The sequence below is a fragment of the Condylura cristata genome, unplaced genomic scaffold, assembly GCF_000260355.1.
Source record: "Condylura cristata isolate star-nosed mole 26May11 unplaced genomic scaffold, ConCri1.0 scaffold00031, whole genome shotgun sequence".
In the NCBI taxonomy this organism is placed as follows: Eukaryota; Metazoa; Chordata; class Mammalia; order Eulipotyphla; family Talpidae; genus Condylura; species Condylura cristata.
In genome coordinates this window covers 25,025,858-25,044,905 of record NW_004567132.1, presented here as the reverse complement: position 1 = coordinate 25,044,905, position 19,048 = coordinate 25,025,858, and the positions used below count along the sequence as shown (strand labels likewise).

General features: G+C 44.7%; 1 protein-coding gene across 1 annotated transcript in view; it reads left to right on the top strand.

The window, feature by feature from the left end:
* The first annotated feature begins 6 nt into the window (after positions 1 to 6).
* REEP1 (receptor accessory protein 1) overlaps positions 7 to 19,048 on the top strand; it is a 93,253-nt gene continuing 74,211 nt past the window's right edge. Inside the window, exon 1 of the mRNA XM_012731551.1 lies at positions 7 to 63. Coding sequence (XP_012587005.1) covers positions 32 to 63 — 32 coding nt within the window. The 5' untranslated portion in view covers positions 7 to 31. The remainder of the gene's footprint in view (positions 64 to 19,048) is intronic.

The window sequence follows — 19,048 nt, the reverse complement described above, 5'->3', positions numbered from 1 at the left end:
GCGCTGCCCGGGCCTCGCCCGCCCGCCCGCCATGGTGTCATGGATCATCTCCAGGCTGGTGGTGTAAGTGGCTCTCTTCCCCGCGTCCTTTCCTTTCCCTGCTTCTCCGCCCAGGGCCCCCGGACCGCGCGCCCCTGTGGTGCCCAGCCCCGTTCGCTCCGGCTATTAATACCCGGTGGCTGCTAAATTTAGCAGGTACAGTAGCTGCCGAGGACGTCTGCGAGCGGGCGGCACAGGTCGCGGCTGCCCTGCGGGGCCCCGCCGGGGCGCAGAGGACCGGCAGGCAGGGCCGGGAGGGCTGGGGCGCACTGGGCTCCGCCGGGGGGCTGCGTCTCGCCGCGCCCGGTCCCTTTGTTCCGGGTTGGTGGAATTTGCAGAGGCCCCAAAGGGGCGCACTGCGGGGACACGCGTCCCTCCCCACAGGGAGAAATGGGCCTGGGGTCGCCCGTCGCCGCGCCACGCCGCCTGGCTTTTGTCAGGTGAAAAAGACGGAGCCCAGACGGTCGTGCCTGGGGCGCTGCCTGGAGGGTCAGAATATTGGAGGGTGGCGAAGTGGAGGCGGGGCTTTCAGTGGGGTTGATAAATACTCCTTTTTAGGTTTCTCAAATTGTCAGCGGCAAAGACAAGTGGGATGTGGGAGGACAAACATGAATCTCGGAGTAGACACATCGCCTTCCCCTTGTCTGAGACCCATGGCCGGGGATTTGAAGGAAAGATAGGGGCAGGCGGTTTCAGGAATTCACGGGAATTTTTCAAGAGACCCAGAGTACCCGGTTAGTGGTGATGGCACCTCCCAGGCCTTGCAGGAGAGCGCAGAGTCATCTGGGGTGAGGCCTGTGTGAAGTCATTGGAGGTAGGCGTGGGGGGCGTTTTTCTCTGTCAAGCCCCATAGCAGAATAACATTTGAAAAGCTACTTCCCGAGTGGATTTCTTTCCTTTTGGAGATAGACAAGGTGGATTGGGTTCCTTTCTCCCAGAGTCAAGAGAAATTGCCCCCAGCTCCTGGAACGGGGACTGACATTGGTCTGGGGAGTGGGAGCGGGAGGTGTACCTCAAGCTTTTTCTTTGTCTGAGAAAGACAAGCTCCAGACTCCAGTTGAGTGTGCACCATCACTCCCCACGTTTGAAAACATCTTCCATCTCCTGGCTTCTTTATGGATTTTCCAAGAGGCAGTCAGGGACAGCCTGCTGAAGTCCTTCTCATCACTGTCTCCTGGCCATCATGCTGGGCTTTCCTCCCAAAGCCAGAGAATTTCCCTCTGAGCCCCCAGGTCATTTATTCCTTGCAGGTCTCTCTATAGCTGTTGGTGACTGCTGGGGGTTTGTGCTGTACCTGAAGGTGACATGTTAAATATCTGGGAGATTTCTGAGGGCAGAACTGGCATGAATTAAACAGGGACATGGCTGACAAGCCTTGTCCCGCCTCATTGCCTGACCAAGCCCTGCTTGCCTTAAGGGTGGGGATTTTTCTTTTGAGCTAGTGCTGTGATCTTTATATTTGCAGGTGTCTTCAGGGTGGGGTGGAGAGTTCGTGGCCTTGCCTGGAGGCCTCACTGTCTCTAGACCCCACTGGACTAGGACTGGGGCATTGGGCGTGAGGGCATCTGGTCTGAGGCTCATGTGATCATTTTTAGTTTTATCGGCATCCCCTTCTATGTATGGTAACTGAAGGGTGCTATTGCACACACACACACACACACACACACACATATATGTAGAGGCATATATTGGAGAGTGGTGTCAGAGACATGATTTGCTGTTATTTTCTAAAACAATCTCCCAGAAGTGAGACAGTGAATCTTCAGAGAACTTAACCAGGAGAACTTCCCCCTCAGGTCAGCTCAGGACCCTCTGCCCCAAGGGAATATAATTTAGGGCTCTTATTTCTGTTGTCAGCTCCAAAGGTCAGATATACCACCTATCCTCCCCCTCTCTAATTCTCTATAGAAGCCCAACATGGGAGTGTCAAGTGTGAATTATTAGACCACTTTTAGTAAGCAGCACCATATGCTTCACATAAATAATACCTGCTCATTGTAAAATTAGGAAATTAGAAAAACATCAATGAATAAACTGAAAATCATCTATATTATTATCACAGATAGGTGGGGATAATTTTGAGAGGTATATTCTTCAAGATTTTTCTCCTATGCATATTTGCACAATATATTTATAGTATGGGGAAAGTATTGATACTGCTTAATATTCTATACACGTCTCAGAAAAGAGTAGGAATGCTACCATGGCTTGGTATTCCAAAACCCTTAGTTCTCCTTGCCAACAGATCCCAATTCACAATTCAGATCACAAGAGATTGTAGTTCACAAGTTAGTTAACCTATGCTGCTGTTGCAAAGATTTCAGTGGCTGTGGGATATAAGTCAGCAAGCCCCACAATGAAGATTCCCTCCTGCCATTACAGGTACCCAAGAGAGGATGTGAGAGACTGCAAGGGGCTTCACACTTAATCAATTCCTGCACTTTTCCAGCTGGCTTCCCTGAGGGTAATCCAGTCCGGGCCTATTGGCTCTGATTCAACATGAGCAACTCCCCTCTTGTTTGTTTTATGTCAGGGCTCTAGATGCAATATCATTTGGGTACATATGGGTGTCTGTTAATAAATATCACTGCTCTCATCCTGCCTACTCATCCATAGAACTGCAAAGGGAATATGCCATACCCAAGAACACAAGATGAGCCAGTGAAGAAATCAAGCTCTGAATTTTGGTTCAATCCTCTGTCCACCTCTGCCTGTCCTTGACACTTGTCCTTAATCTCTTTCTGTCACCCAAGACTTCTGACATCTATGATTTTTCCATAAGTCCCATTTTCCTGTAAGCTGTCTTTTTAAGGTTTTGTAAGCCTCTGCCACATCAAAGAACATTTAAGGAAGACTTCTCAATCTGTTCTGAGGATGGAAAGGGAGTGTCTTCCTCCAACCGGAGGCAACTTCTCTTGTCATAGTGTCTGGGGACTGTCTGCTGGTGCTGTGTCTCCACTGGCTGTGAGCATTTTGTGGGCAGTGATGATGACTTATTTCCTTCTCTAACCCTTCATGCTCTCCCAAGGCTCTTTTTTGAAGTGCCTGACACCTGAGTAAATTCCGTAGAGATTGATTGTGATGAAGGAGCTTAGGGGCCTTGGGATGAATGGGGAGAACAACCAGTGTTGTCCCCAGGGATGGAGTTTAGTGGTCATCTGGATGGACTTGTGCCCACAGGGCAAAGTTCTCAGAGTGAGGACCAATTTGAGATGCTGCTTTGTTGCTAATTGTCTTCCTCCCAGACGCCTTGGCTTAGCTTAGGAAGATTTAAGGAAGAGACACGCTGCAATAGCAAGATTGGCCTCATTAGAACCTGACTGATAACCTGAATGGAAGTTGGGGTTCATGGCGGACTGACCTACTTGCCTCCCTTAAAATGTTTTCTTTTCTTTACCAACAACTCAAGGCCTATGCATGAGTGAATTTCAGACTGGGGAGAGTATGTTCATGTCCGTTGGGGAGGACACAGAGAGCTTGCTATGCCTGCTTCAGAGAATGCTTTATCTTGAACCATTTATTTCAGCCTGTGGGTATTGCCTCATTGTCTGTGGATAGAATTTTGGCTGAATCCCAGAATGTTGACTAAATGGATCCAGAGCTTCCCACCATGGATGGGGTTAGTAGCCCAAAACTCTAATATGCTGTGAGGGGAAAGAAAGAGTTCTAATTCAACACATTTTCTAAATACCCAAAAGCCATGCAGAAAAAAACAAACAAACAAAAAAACACAAACCCTTATTTCCACATTGCATGTCTTTTAAAAAATGTTAATTTTTTAGAAATTATAGCCTGATGTCAAGAGAGATTCTTGGTGACTGAAGTTCTAGTGAAGTCCCAGGATTGTGATTTGGAGCATGAAGTTTGTAGCATGAAGTCTGCCTAGTTAGGGATGTACAATGTGTGGAGACTGGAAGGAATGTGGGTTTTCCTCAAGATGTCCCCTAACTGTTGGAAAACAAATGGGAAAAAAATAAAAGAAAAAAGGCTATAAATTCTTAAACATGGGCTTGCCTTTCTTTGGAGCCTGCTTTTAAAAAGTGGAATGCAGTAAAATGATCCTGTTAATAGTAGGTTCAGGTTGGTTGAGGATTTATTTCCTGGCACTGGAATATAGTACAGGGTAGCAGTCAGGAAAATAGTTCAGTTGCATTGTGAGAGGAACATGTTAGGTGGAAGCCAGCAAACTTGGACTCTAGTCCCAGCTCTGGTCTGATCCCAGGGGCAACTTCCTCAACACTGAGTCCCCATCCCAGTCTGTGAGATGAGTGTGTTGGCCAGCCTCACCTTGGGAGTCTTAGTAGTTCTAAGAGTCAGGGCTCCTCTGGGCCCCTTCCTCTTCCTGGCCTCCCGAGCTGGCCCTGGTGCACCATGTTTATTTATAAACCAGAGGAGTATCCTCAAGGAAGTAAAATGCCAGTTTAGATTTCACTGTTCTTCTGCTGCCTTGTTCTTTGTTTATTAATCCAGCCTGCTGGGAAGTAGCTTTTGCACACTTTTCCCTACTATATCATTTTTTTTAAAGATTTATTTATTTGTGCATACAGAACTGGGGTACAGGCCAGAGGCTCAGGGGTGGTGAGAGGCTTCACCAGAGACAGAACAGAACAGGCAGAACCAGAGCAGAACAGGCAGATTGACGAAGTACACTGCTGAGGGGAGCAGCGGGCGGGTCAGGAGAGGTCTGCCGCGCCATGTGGTCACCTCCGGGGCAGGCGGGAATCGAACTCATGCGGAAGCGGCTTTAGATTCCCAGTGCTGTGCTTTAACCCGCTGTGCCACCAGGGAGGGCCAACCTACTATATCTTTTTTAAAATATAGCTGACAAATGAGGGTCTCACCTGGTTATTACTGGGTCAGTTTCTCCCTTCCTCCTGAATTACTGTCTTTGGAGCATGCAGGTTGCAGAGAGGAAGAGCCCTGGGAGGAGAGAAGGAGGAGTCAAGCTCTCTGTAGTCACCTAGTGAGGCTGCCATTTTGTATTGTGTATGTGTGTTTTGTTGTGTGTGTGTGTGTGTGTTTTCAAGAGGCTGAAGGTGGGTGGGGGAAAACTTGGTTATGTAGTAGACACAGCAAATGGCACCTTTGGAATTTCATTATCAAGCTGAGCCACAATCATGCCAACCAGTTCCCTGGGTTCCTGTTGTCTGTGGGAGTTTTTCTGAGAACAAATAAGAGCTAAGTATGGTGGTATTTGTGATATGAGATAGTTTTCTTTCCATTTCTGGGCCTTAGGAAGGTCCTAGTGAATTGGAAAATGGCTGGTTATATGCATTTTGTTTGCCCTGGACTTTCAAATCTCATCTTTCTCCCTGCAGAAGCAAATTGTTTTCTCTTAGGGTTTTTTTCCAGTCACACCAGGGTGCTTTCCTGGATTATAAAGAAAAAGGAAATGTAGATAAATGACCACATTTTGGGCACACAATAGGGATGTCTGAAAGACTGTTGACAGGTCATCTGGAATTGGCCTTTAAACAGGCATCTGAACCTAGGCCAGCAACAGCAAGTGAGTTCCAGCTCTTAGGATGGAGGGCAGGCTCCGAGGACACTGTTTTGAGGCAGAGCACGAAGCTGGGCTGCGCTCGACTCAGTGGAAAGGAGTTCCATCAGGCATCTGTATGGGGGGGTGGCACCGGGAACACACACTTACATTGCAGTGACAGCATCAGAAGACACAGGAGACTCAGTGGACCTGGGAGTCCAGAGACTGCAATGAGCAGAGTGCTTCTGCCAACTCACAGTGAGCAGCACAAAGCAAGAAACAAGCCTTTGTTGTCTCCAGATATGGGAATTTGGGAGTTGTTACTGCAGCATAACCCAGCTCACCCTCACCACTGCAGTAAATATTTAATTAATATAAACACCATTCAAGGCTTCACTTTTTGCTTGCCCAGATTTAGCTCATTCCTGATCCGAGATGGTGTGTTCCACTCTCAGAGTTTTACATGCTTCCCTAAACAGCAGCATCCTGTAGGTACAACCTGCCCCTCATCAGACATCTGACAGTAGTTGTAGGGCCAAGGTGCCTCCTGTTGCCAGCACAGGGAGCTGTCCAGCTGAGTGGCTTTTGAGTCAGCCTCTCTTTCCTGTTAGGATGATCACTCATGTATTGTATTTTTCCTTTTACCAGTCACATCTCAGTTCAATTCACCTTGGCCTTCTTTTAGGTACTGATGCATTCACCTTTCTACCTCCTCGTGTAGGGTCCATGGATGATACTTTGAGCTTCAAAATGAGTTTCCCATTTCTTCCTGGTAACTTGCTCCAGCCTTCCTCCTGTTACTCATCCAGAGAAGTGGGCAGGTGGCCCAGGCCTAACTATACATTTTCCTCATCACAGAAATTGGTCCAAAGGTGGGTATATGAGCCAGACTGAGCATCCAGATCTTTCCCCATGTTTCTTGATTTAGGATTGAAGGGAGGCTCCATTATCTATGTTTCTGGATTCCTGAGAGAGGGAAGTCTTGTTTATGGGGCTCAGAACTAGAAAATGGGAACGTAGGGCTGTTGTTGGCTAACCCCTTGACAAATGGAAAGTCATGTGGGGAAAAGAGGTGAATCTAGCAAAGCATAAATAGAGAGAGAAGGAAGCTGGCCTAAGAGTCTTGATTTTCATTACTTGGACCCCAGTTCCTGCAGCTCTTCCTTTGATGTCTTGGGCTGACCCATATCCTAAAATGGAAGCCTTGAATGGTGTTTATATTAATTAAATATTTATTGCAGTGGTGAGGGTGAGCTGGGTTATGCTGCAATAACAACTCCCAAATCCTCATATCTGGAGACAACAAAGGCTTGTTTTTGATTTGTGCTGTTCACTGTGAGTTGGCAGAAACACTCTGCTCATTGCAATCTCTGGACTCCCAGGTCCACTGAGTCTCCTGTGTCTTCTGATGCTGTCACTGCCATGTGAGGCACCAGGATTCACCACAGTAGGGAAAGAAAAAATGGCGAATCCTGCATCCACTCTTAAGTACCCGCTAACCAGAAATGATGCTTGTCACTTCACATTTCACTGGCCAAAGAAAGCCATGTGGCTGCGACTGAACTCAAGTGGGTGGAGATTTATTATTCCTACTACACATCTGTGAGCAGCCCTAGTGACCACTATGTATGTTGAATGAATGAACTCTAATCAGCTTTGCAAATCTTTAAATGTCCTTTTTGGTTAGAGTTGGTGTAAGATGGGATTTTTTCCTCCTCTCACAACTGGAAGAATCCTAACATTCTCTTTTACCTCTTTGTGTTAGAAAAATTTCTCACTCCCTTTTGGTCAAAAAACTAACCTTTTCCTTATTCTGTTTGTGAGTTAAGGAAGGTCTTGATTTTCAAGAGATTAACTAGTTGTAAAGAGTTTTGCTGTGCCATGCCTAACGCCCTTGAAAGTGCCTGTGTTTGTCACCACTTACCTTTCTCCATGAAACTGCCTTTGGGTTCCTGAGTGAAGAAACGTCCTCTGGCTCCCCAAGTAAATTGGTTACTTTGTCCCTTGTGATAGGTGGTCTGTGCATTTGCCTCTCCTTAATGACCATATCTGCCCCTTTGTGCCCTTCACAGTATTTTATGGGCAAAAGGTGCCCCATGAATGCATGTGAAATCATGAGTGAGTTGGAGCCTCAATAGTCAGAGTGGTCTACACACCATCAGGATCAGTACCACTGGGAGCTGGTTAGGAACACACAATCCTGGGCCCTGCTCAAGAATTAGTGAATCTGCATTTTAACAAAGCCCCTTGTGAAGCTTGAGAAGCTCTGAGTCAGGAGACAACATACCTTCATCTCCCCTCTGAAATGTAAATAAGTTGGCACGCCTAAGGCTCTTCATTTTGGCTACAGATCTGGGACTTAATCCCAAGTCATCCATTTGTGCTGGACTTCTGAATGGCCTGACTGAACTCTACCAACTCAGTGCCCCACGTGAACTTTTCACCCATGGGCTGCCTAATAGTCATCTGTGTAAAAGTTCGGCACTGCTGGGGTTTGGACTGCCAAGGCAATGCCTGTCAGAATATTAGCCAAGGTCGGACCTGCTACTCAAAGGTCACACAACCCACCTTGAGAAAGGCATGACAAAAAGAGGCAGCTGATGATGGGAGCTCATGATGGATTTCCAGGAGCCCAAAAGGATATATCTCATGAGCACATGAAGCTGAGAACCACTTGTTCTCATGTATCTCCCGAGGAAGCCTCAGGAACCAGAAGGATCTGTATTTTCTTCAGGCCAGACCCATTGAGCTGTGGAATCCTGTCCTCTCAGCTTTACCTTCAAAATGCTCCCCTGTCTACCTCCCAAGACTTTTTTTTAAAAAAAGATTTATTTATTTATGCATACAGAACTGGGCTACAGGCCAGAGGTGCAGGGGCGGTGAGAGGATTCACGAGAGACAGAGTGGGGAGCAGAACAGGCAGATAGACGAAGTACACTGCTGAGGGGAGCAGCGGGCGGGTCAGAAGAGGTCTGCCGTGCCCTGTGGGTCACCTCCAGGGCTGGGGATCAAACTTATACTAAAGTGGCTTTAGCTTCCTAGTGCTGTGCTATAACCAGCTGTGCCACCAGGGAGGGCCCCCAAGACTTTTTTTAAGATACTGATGACTTCCTTTGCTCCTTTTTTAAAAATGTATTTATTTATGCACACAAGAACTGGGGTACAAGTCAGGGGTGTGGGGCATGAGAATATGCACCAGAGACCGAATGGGGAACAGAACAGACAGACTGAATGAAATATACTTCTGAGGGGAACAGTGAGAGGAACAGGAGAGGTCTGCTGTGCCATGTGTGTCAGCTCCCAACGGGGGACCAAACTCAACTGCAGTAGCTGCAGTCAGCCTCATAATGCTGCGCTTTAACCCGTTGCACCACCAGGGAGGGCCCAAAGATTTTTTAAAATGTGAAATAAGTTATATTTTCCCCCTTTGGTTTAAAAACTGTCCAGGAGTATAACAGACCAGGCAAGAAAACAATAATAATAACAATGAACAGCTATATACCAGAGACATTTTATGGGGTGTAGTGGGGAATGGGATCAAAAACAGTGCGGGGAGGGAAGTGCACTGGACTATGGCGATGGCACACAGGTGGTTTGGTGATGGGAAGCCCATGGGGATTACAAATGAGATGGAAAAAGGCACAAAATGATGTAAAATAAACTATTATATTATTTAAAAAAAAAAACAACAACCTTTAGCAATGATGAATTTAAAAAAAAAAAAAAAGCTCCAAACCTCAACCACACTAAGAATAAAACTCAGCCTCCTTACCAGCCTCATCAAGGACTGGGCCCTGCCCACTGCTTTTCCCTCAGTCTCTCAGCTCTTGCTGCCTCACTGTTGCCGGAGTAACTGACTTGTCCCACACAAGGGTCTTTGCACTTGCTGTCCCCTCGACTGGAAATGTGTACCCCACATAGTCCGCGGCACTCTCCCTCTTTACATTTAGGTGTCTGCTCACCTGTCGGAGGTGGTCTTTTCTGACCACCTTCACTAAAGTACACCTCTTGCTCCATTTTCTGTCCCTTTATCACATCCTAAAATTGTACTTTCAATTTATATACTGAGTTATTTTCAGCCTCTCTACTAAGATTTGATCTCCATGACTTTTTTTTTTTTAAGAATTATTTATTTATTCGTACAGAACTGGAGTACAGGCCAGAGATGCGGAGGGTGAGAGGATTCACCTGAGACAGAGCGGGGAGCAGAACAGGCAGATCAACGAAGTACACTGCTGAGGGGAGCAGTGGGTGGGTCAGGAGAGGTCTGCCACACCATGTGGTCTCCTCCGGGGCAGGCGGGGATGGAACTCATGCGGAAGTGGCTTTAGCTTTTCAGTGCAGTGCTTTAACCCGCTGCGCCAGCAGGGAGGGCCATGATCTCCATGACTTTTGAGACTTGATCTTGTTCACAACTATTTTCCCAGTGCTTCGTGCAGTGTAAGCTCATACTAGGTATTTAAAACTTGTTTTTTGAGTGAATGATGACTTCTAAAGTCTAGGTTTGTAGAGACTTGATTTGCAAAAATGTCAAGTAACTTAATACCTCCAAACCTCAATTTTTTTCATCCATGAAATGAAAGGTTTGATTTTGCCTTCTAAGAGTGTGAAAAACTAAATAGTATGAAAGATCTCACATAAAAAACTTAACTAAAATATTTCTAAAACTTTTGGATAAAATGTAACAGCAGTCTCCTTAAAAGCATGGCTTAACTTTAAAATCATTAAGGGAATTTATCAGCAGACAAAGCAGAGAGGGACTTGTTTTACAAAGGTATAAATTAGTATGTAAGTGGCTGCTAGCAGACAGCCCTGACACTCAGATGGAAACAACAGCCACTTCGCTATCATCTTCCCTGGCTCTGCAGGTCAAGTCTTTGACACAGGACACAAAACTCATCTCTGTTCCACAGTGCCTATGTCTCACCTGGGATGATGCAAACGGCTGTGGCAGGCCAGGTATTACTTTCTTTTCATGTGTTCTGGGGCCTCTCCAGAAATCCATCTGCTCTCTCCTGCATGTAGGCCTCTGGATTCTTAGGTTTTTCATGTGGTGGATCAGAGCTCCTAGAGTGAGTACCCAAGAAGCAGCAGTAGAGACTGTGAAATGTTTTATGCCGGATCAGCCATCCCAGGATGATTCTTCTTCTGCATTATATTAGCATGTCAAAAGGCCATCCTAGATCTCAGGGGAGGGGATCAGACCCCAGCCTCAATAGGAGCTGTAGCAGATCATTTTCTGCCATCTTTAATACACCACACTGGAAGACTGGACCAGTGTGGCTTTAATATCTACATATAGAGGACTCTCCTTGGTGGCACAGCTAGTTAAAGCTCAGGACTATGAAGTGATCCCCAGCCACTGCAGCACAAGTTGGATCCCTGGCCATGGAGGTGACCCATATGGCACAACAGACCTCTCCTGACCTACCCACTGCTCCCCTCAGCAGTGTTTTTCAGCAGATCTGCCTATATTGTCCCCCACTCTGTTTCTGGTGAATCCTCTTACCTCCCACACCTCTGGCCTGTACCCCAACTCTTGTACAAATAAGTAAACAAACAAATAAATAAATAAAACAAAAACCATCTACATTCAGAAAGGAGAGGTGTGAGCCTGTGGAAGTAATAAATCAGAGCTAAATATTTGCATAAAGCTGAGATTTGAAGGACTGTTCTACAGTAGAGTCCTGAGTAGAAGGATAGACTTATAAACACAGAGAGATGACAGCTAGCCTGCATATGCTCACCTGGGTTTTTTGTGGTGGGGAGGAATCTTCCTCGGAAATTTGAAACCATACATGACCCTGTCCCCATGAGGTTTGGTGTTTAGTGGCCACAGTTAAAGAGTATCATAGAATCAGTCCTGGATCAGTTTTACCTGGGGCATCTGGCAGAAATAAATCTCTTTTAAGAGCTCTCAGTATATATCATATAGAATTAGCCCCAAAGAACATAAGTTCATACCCCCAAATTACAAAACGTGAAGTAATAACTGCAATAGCAGGAGTTAACGAACACCACAAACAGCAGGGTTAACGCTCCAGAAATAAATTGTTTGATAACATTATAGATATATACATAATTATTGTTTACATAAAATAACTGTTACATAGCAACCTAGGCTAAGCCCTTTTAAAATGAAAAAATAAAGGAAAGTATATCCTGGATGAAGTGAAGAGAGGAATGGATCCATTGGAAAAGAAGCACCTTAACAGTAAAAAGTAAATAAATAAAAAAGTAAGTTACTAAAAATGAAAACCCAAAGGATAGTTTCAATGGGGAGGGACTGGGCATCAAGGGGGTAGTTTTCCAAATTGCATTTGGAACTAGGAAGGCCTTAGTCATTTTAGGTTCATATGAGACAGAGCAGGAAGATGCCCTCAGAGGAGTTAGATGGTTCATCTAGGTCACTAACTGGATTGGCTAGAGCAAGACTTGCTCTAACTGGATTGGCTAGAGGCTGGGTCTTCAGTTTCTGAAAGTATTTTGGTGTGGAAGAAAGGGGTTTTCTTTGTGTGGTTACAGGGTCAGACTAGGATCATTCGGTAACGAGAAGATAAATTTTTGACTCAATAGAAGGAAATGGTTTCCAGTAATTGATGCTAATGTGAGTTATTGAGCTCTTGGCTTCCAACCCTATGACTTTCCAGTTCTGAAACTGCCATTTTCATCTTTTCCTTTATAGTAATGAAGGAAGAGCAATAAAATAGCCAAAAGATTCTCTTTATCAAAGAGAAGAACTTCCTTTCTTTTCAAGACTAATTGACTGATTCATTCATTGCTTTATTCCCCATTTATTAGCCATTTCTTTGTACCACACATTATACTGGGCATCAGGGATATAAAGAAGAATGAGCTCCAGTTCCATCTTTGAGAAGTTTATGAGTTCACCTAGCCAGGCAGTAGGACACATACTTAAATTCAGCTGGTGCTTTTTTCACTGGGTTTCTATTTTGTGGGTGAGTGACTTCTCTGACTTTGGTTGGCAATGGTAGAGAGGTGCTCTTTCACCTTGGGAAGCAGCACATCTGACATATGAAGAGATTATACAACTCTTGGATCTCTCTACCTGTGGGACACGATGGCATCCAATGTTGACAGAGAAGAGAAGGCAGAGGAGAGGCTGTGCCGAGTAAACAATCTGGGACAAAGAGACGAGTGAGGTTGAACATCCTTACCAATGTATTAGCATATGTTGCTGCTGTAACATAACCACAATTTCAGAGGCTTAAAACAACAGAAATTTGGTCTTTTACAGTGATGGAGGCTTGAAGTCTGAAGTGTGACCTTTTGGGGACTAAAAACAGATGTTGGCAGGATTGTTTTCTTCTGGAAACTAAGCCATTCCTTACTTCCAACTTCAGTGGAATTCTTTGGCTTGGGCTGCATAGCTTCCATCTGTGCCTTCTTTCTGTCATATCTTCCTCTACCTCCCTCTTTTGAGGACCTTTGTAGTTACATGTACGGCTCACCGGGATAACCTTCATCTTGATTTCTTTAACTTATTCACACATGCAAACTCTTTTTTTTTTTTTTTTTTTTTTGCCATACAAGGCAATATTCACAGGTTCATTCCAGAGATTCCAGAGATCAGCATTTGGATATTTTAGGGGGTCACTACTCAGCTTAGTACACCGAAGGCTGCTGGCCTTGCTGCCATTAACTGGAGGGGAGTTTATTTAAAAACATCTAAAGAGAGGAGAACACTTGAGTATTTTAACATCTGATTTTCTCATCGTTTCCAGAATCTCCTTGATTTGTAAAAAATTAAATTACTGAGTTAATAAGAAAAGACTACAGAGATATGGCTGGAGTATAATTGATAGCACTTCAATGAATGTACCTTTATTCACCACCTAAAGAAACAGAACAAAATGGACATTTGGGTTCTTTAGATTTTTGTTCTTTGTTCTTGTAAAGTTCTTTAGTTAACATTTTTATACCTGTTTCCTGATGCACCTCTGCACAGATTTCTTTAGGGATGGAATGGCAGAGGCATGGGATACATGCAGCCTGCACTGTACCAAATAACATAAGTTTCCATAGATGTGTGAGTCTATTTCTGGACTCTCTTCGGTTTCATTAGTCGATTTGCCTGACCCTGCACCTGGAACATACTACCTAAATTAGCAAGTCACCTCCACATTTTGCTCTTCATAAATTGTTTCCAAAATGGTTTTCCTTCCACGAAATATACAATTTCAGTTGCAACATATCTTTAGCATCACTCGATATTGTCACACTATAGAATTTTTGCCAGTCTGGTGGGTACAAAATGAAATCTCATTATGGTTTTAATTTGCATATCCCTGAATACTAATGAGGCTGAGCATCTTTTCATATGTTTATTGCCCATTCATGTTCTTTCTTATGTGAGGATCCTGTTTAAGTTTTGCCAATTTTTCTCATCTTATCTTATTGATTGGTAGGGCTTTTTGTTGTTGTTGTTGTTGTTTTAATATTCTGCATTCCTTTGTGACTTATGTGTTACAAATGTCTTTTCCTGGTATGTAATTTCATTTTTAAAAAATGTATTTTGATGAACAGTTTTTAATGCAACAGAGTTATCAATTTTTTCATTTATAGTTGACACTTTTTGTGTCCTAGGAAAATTTGATCTGATTTCATGAAGACATTCTCCTTTATTGCTTTTAGTAGTTTATAATTTGATAGTTTTTCTATTTATATTTAATTTCCTGATCCATTTTGATACAGATTTTTGTATATGAGGTGAAGTAGGACTCAGAAATTTTTTTTCTATAAGTAAAACCAACTATTCTAACCCCATTTATTATAGAGATATTCTTTCTCTTTAAATCTGAGTGTTCAAGCTGCTGTAAAGTAAGTTTCCATAGACATATGAGTCTGTATCTGTTCTCTTTATTCTTCCATTGAAGTTTGTCTGGTTTTACACCAATATTAGTCTTAATTACCATACCTTTATGAAAACTGTTGGCATCTGGCATGGCAAATCATCCCACTTTCAAAAGTACCTTCCTCTTCATACACATGCACTCTCTCACTCACTCACTCATTTGCACACTCAGTCACTCACACTCACTATTGGGAGTTTGATTGGAATAATATCAGTTATATGGGGACAGAAAAAAATTGATGCTCTTAGGTATTGAGTGTTCTAATCCTTACACATGGCATCTATATTTAGGTCTTCAATTTTTCAGTAAAATTTATAATTTTTGTTGTAACGGTCTTACACATCTTTAGACTTTATTAGATGTTAGATTTATTCCCATCTAAACTTTGAAGGGCTGAATCAACTATTTCTTGTTTCCTTTGGCTCTCAATTAAGATACACTGTATGATTTCCGTTTTCTGAAATATTTGTATCTGTAATATTTATTGTGAGCTTCATCTTTTGGGATTTGATTTGTAGGAATTCTTTGAGGCCTGAGTTAAAGGCATGTTGCTCCAAAGACTGGTGTTTGCTTCAGCTTAGTGTCTAGGGATATTACAACATGGACCACTAGAAAGTAAATTAGAAATTGTTTATTTGACCACTTGGGTAGTGTGAATTGGGCTGCAAACTTGTGTGAAGACAGGCTAGTGTTTTCAGATTCACGGGAAATACTTTTTTCTCTACCTACCGTCAAGAATGGGCATTTTCCTTTTCTGTACCTGCAGGCAGCTCATTCCTATCACACCCTTTGACTAATGTTGCACTTCCTTTGGGTCTATCTTAGTTTCCTGGGTCTGCTGTAACAAAGCACCACAACCTGGACAACTTAAAACAGTAGAATAGTAGGATGGGTTTGGGCTGAACCTTCTCGCACGAAGGTTCATGCCATCCCACCATCTACATCTCTTGAAGTGCTGAGTGTGGGGCCTCCCTGGTGGTGAAGAAGCAGTACTATGAGGTTATCCACAGCCACTGCAGTGCCGGTTTGGTCCCCAGCCAGGGAGGTGACCCGCTTGGAACAGCAGACCTCTCCTGTCTCTCCTGCTGCTCCCCTCAGCAGTCTATTTCATGGATCTTCCTATTCTGTTCCCTGCTCTGTCTCTGGTGAATCCTCTCACCCTACCCTACCCCCTACCTTTGGTCTAGCTCCAGCTCTTATATGCATAAATAAATAAATATTTAAATAATAAAAAAACAAGTGCCAAGTGCTCTGAGAAAGATAATCCTCTCAGCTCTCTCCAGTCTCAGGAGCCCTGCAGGGACATCTCTGATTATGGGGAGTTGCTGTTGAGGACAGAAACCAGGAAGGAAAGAAGCAGAAACTGCCACCCTGCCATCCTGATGTGGAGAGAAGGGCAAGGTGGATGAGTGCGTTGTAGTGTGCCTTTTCCTGCTGAGGCCCACCTCAGGAGACTCAATTCAAGAAGCTGTTGGGTAGACTCTCATCTATCTTCTCTTCTAGCATTTAGCTCAGTCCTGGGTTTGCTCTCTCGGTCAGCTCGGCCAGATCCCCACCTGGATCTGCCTCATTTCTACCAAGACTGGGACCCAAATCTGAGGTGAGCTTGTGCCTGCCAGACCAGGCAGTGTCCTCTGGGACATGACTGAGGCTCAGCCCTTCCCTGGAGGCAGCTCATGCAGCTTAATGAGGCTCCAGTTGGGGCAGTGGTTTCCCTGCAGGGCAGGGCAAATTCCCCCAATGACAGGATGCCTAGGCAGCCCCTGGCTGGCAGAGGATGAGGTCAGCTGTGGTTGCCACATGCCTGGCACCAGGCAGAGAGCTGATGAGGGAACTTGGGGTGGGAACTCTGTTCTCAGGAGGAGAATCTGAAGACAGCTTCCAGGATAGATGGACTCTACCAAGCATTGTGGGTCAGTCCTTCCTTGACACCAGTGTGTTACTTGACATTTTAAAACTGCTTTCACTTCTGTTGCTGGATCCAGGGTCACAAATGGTGGCTCTCAGCTGGGGCCAGTCTGCAGGTGCAGGTGCTAGTTCACATTGCTGTGTTCTAGATTTGAACCAGTCATTGACATTTGAAGTTGAGAGATGTAACTCTCCAGTCCAGATTATTGCCATCTCTTGAGGAATCAGAAGATCTGGCTCCCCAGTAGGAATCTAGCGCATGGGGTATGAACTCCAGAGTTGGCTAGATGGCACCTTCCCCCCTCCCCCCCATCTGGCCCAGTTAGTTCAGGCTGCTGCCGGTTACCATTTCTCTTCTTATGCCTGGTCACTTACATCACCAACCTGCTGCAGTGATTTCCAGAGTGACCTGGGGAGGCAGACATTTGTATTCCTGTTTTGCAAATGAGGTAACCAAAGGCCCTAACTAGTTCCAGCATGTGGTGCTGGAAAATAAATGTGGCCCAGTTTAATCATGGCACTGCCACTGAATGTTCTGTAACACTGAGTGACTCATTTGCCCTGCCTGGGTCCCAGTCTCCCCATTCATATCATGAGGTGGGAGGGGACAGCTGCATGTTCACCAGGCACTATCCACTCCGACACCTGTCATACCAAATAGTCACTGATGGTGTGCTACTAAGGGCTGAAGGGACACATAGCTGTACCTCATTTCCCCAGCCTAAAGGCAAAACTTAGATCCATTTAAACATAATACAAAAAGTGCTTCTATTGACATACCTATACTCTCTGTCATTAGATGCTGAATTGGCTATTTCCACACATTTCACTTAATCTGATGGTAACTTTATGGACTAGGTAGTCTTATTTCCAGATGGAATTTGCGAAGTCCTTAAATAGCAGAGCTATCAAACCTGTGTGACCTCACAGTCTTGCCTGACTGTTGCTGCATCCCCTGTTGACATGAAAGGATCATTACTAGTGGAAGGCAGTGAGAGAGTAATGACTCAGTGCTTTTGCAAGGAGACTTATGGAAGTTCCACAGGACTGTGGGCTGGGTGAACCAGTCCAGGGGAGCTGCATGAAAGAGGAGTAAATGGCCCTTTCAGATGCGGTTTGGATTCCCTTCTGCAGGTGGAGTGGCATGTTCCAGGTGGGATAAGGCTAGGAGTAGGCATAAGAAATAGTTGTGTTTGAAGGACCAGATGGGCTTGAGTTGAGAATTAGCATAGTGATGTCTTGGGAGTTCAAGTGGAAAAGGTAGATTTGAGTTTAAAATACAAAAATGTGATTAAAAACCAGTGAGGCCCTCCTTGGTGGCGCAGTGGGTTAGGATGCAGCACTGCAAGCTGTCCGTAGCTGCTTCAGTGTGAGTTGGATCCCCTGGCCCTGGAGGTGACCCACATGGCGCGGCAGACCTCTCCTGACCTGCCCGCTGCTCCCCTCAGCAGTGTACTTCATCAATCTGCCTGTTCTGCTCCCGCTCTGTTTCTGGTGAATCCTCTCACTGCCTCTGTACCTCTGGCCTATACCCTAGTTCTGTATGCATAAATAAATAAATCTTAAAAAAAAAAAGATGTGAAGGCTTTTTATAAGGAGGTTGGGGGAAATGATGTGAAAGCAGTGTCTCCTATTAACTTTGAAGCAATAAGAGTCTTGGCAGTGGGAATACGAGGAGGGGAGTACATGGTGAATAATTGACGAAACCTTGAACCACACATGTATAGAATTAGAATGGATTTTGGAAGTCATCTGGTTCTGTCTTGTCCTGGTGAAATCTGTGACAGCTGGGAGTCACTTCCTGTGCATGGTAGTGGAACATGTCACAGGGCTGCTAGCTTCTAGGTCAGCATATAAGAGCTAGTGTCTGCACTGGAGTGAATTGTATCTCCTCAAAATTCATGTCTACAAAGAAATAAATGCTCAGAATTTGACCTTATTTGGCAGTAGGGTCTTTTAAAATGTATTCAAGTTAGGGTGAGCTCATAGTGGAATAGAATTGGCTCTAATCCAGCAACTTGTGTCCTTATAAGTAGAAGGAAATTTAGACCTAGACTATGCAGAGAGAATGCCATGTGACAGCTGAGGCATTTTGGAGGGTTGCCTCTAAAGTCCAGGCACACTAGAGATTGCTGGCAGCTATGAGAAAAGGGCATATTAAGGAAGATTCTCCCTTAGAGGCTTTAGAGGGAGCATGGTCCTGGTGGTTTCTTGATCTTGAGCTTGTACCCTCTAGAATTGTGAGAGAATAAATTTCTGTTATTTTAAAGCACCAAGTTTTGTGGCTGTTTGTTATAGAAACTCTAGGAAACGACTAAAGCAATAGCCATTACCTTAAACCCATAATCCCCTGCTGGCCTCCTAATCTTTTTTTTAAAGATTTTTTTTTTTTATTTATACATATGAGAACTGGGGTATAGGCCACAGATGTGGGGCATGGAAGTATTCACCAGAGACAGAGTAGGGAACAGAACAGGCAGAATGACAGAAATACACTGCTGAGGAGAGCAGCGGGTGAGACAGGAGAGGTCTGCTGTGCCATGTGGGTCAGCTCCCTGGCCGGAGATCAAACTCGTGCTTCAGTGGCTGTGGATAGCTTCATAGTGCTGAGCTTTAACGCTTTTCACTACCAGGGAGGACTTGGCCTCCTAATCTTAAGAGGAAGCAAGGATCCTGTGACATGATTTAACCTTAGAGAAATTTTGCAGGCCCCAGGTATTTGTCTCTTTCCTTGCCAGTGCCC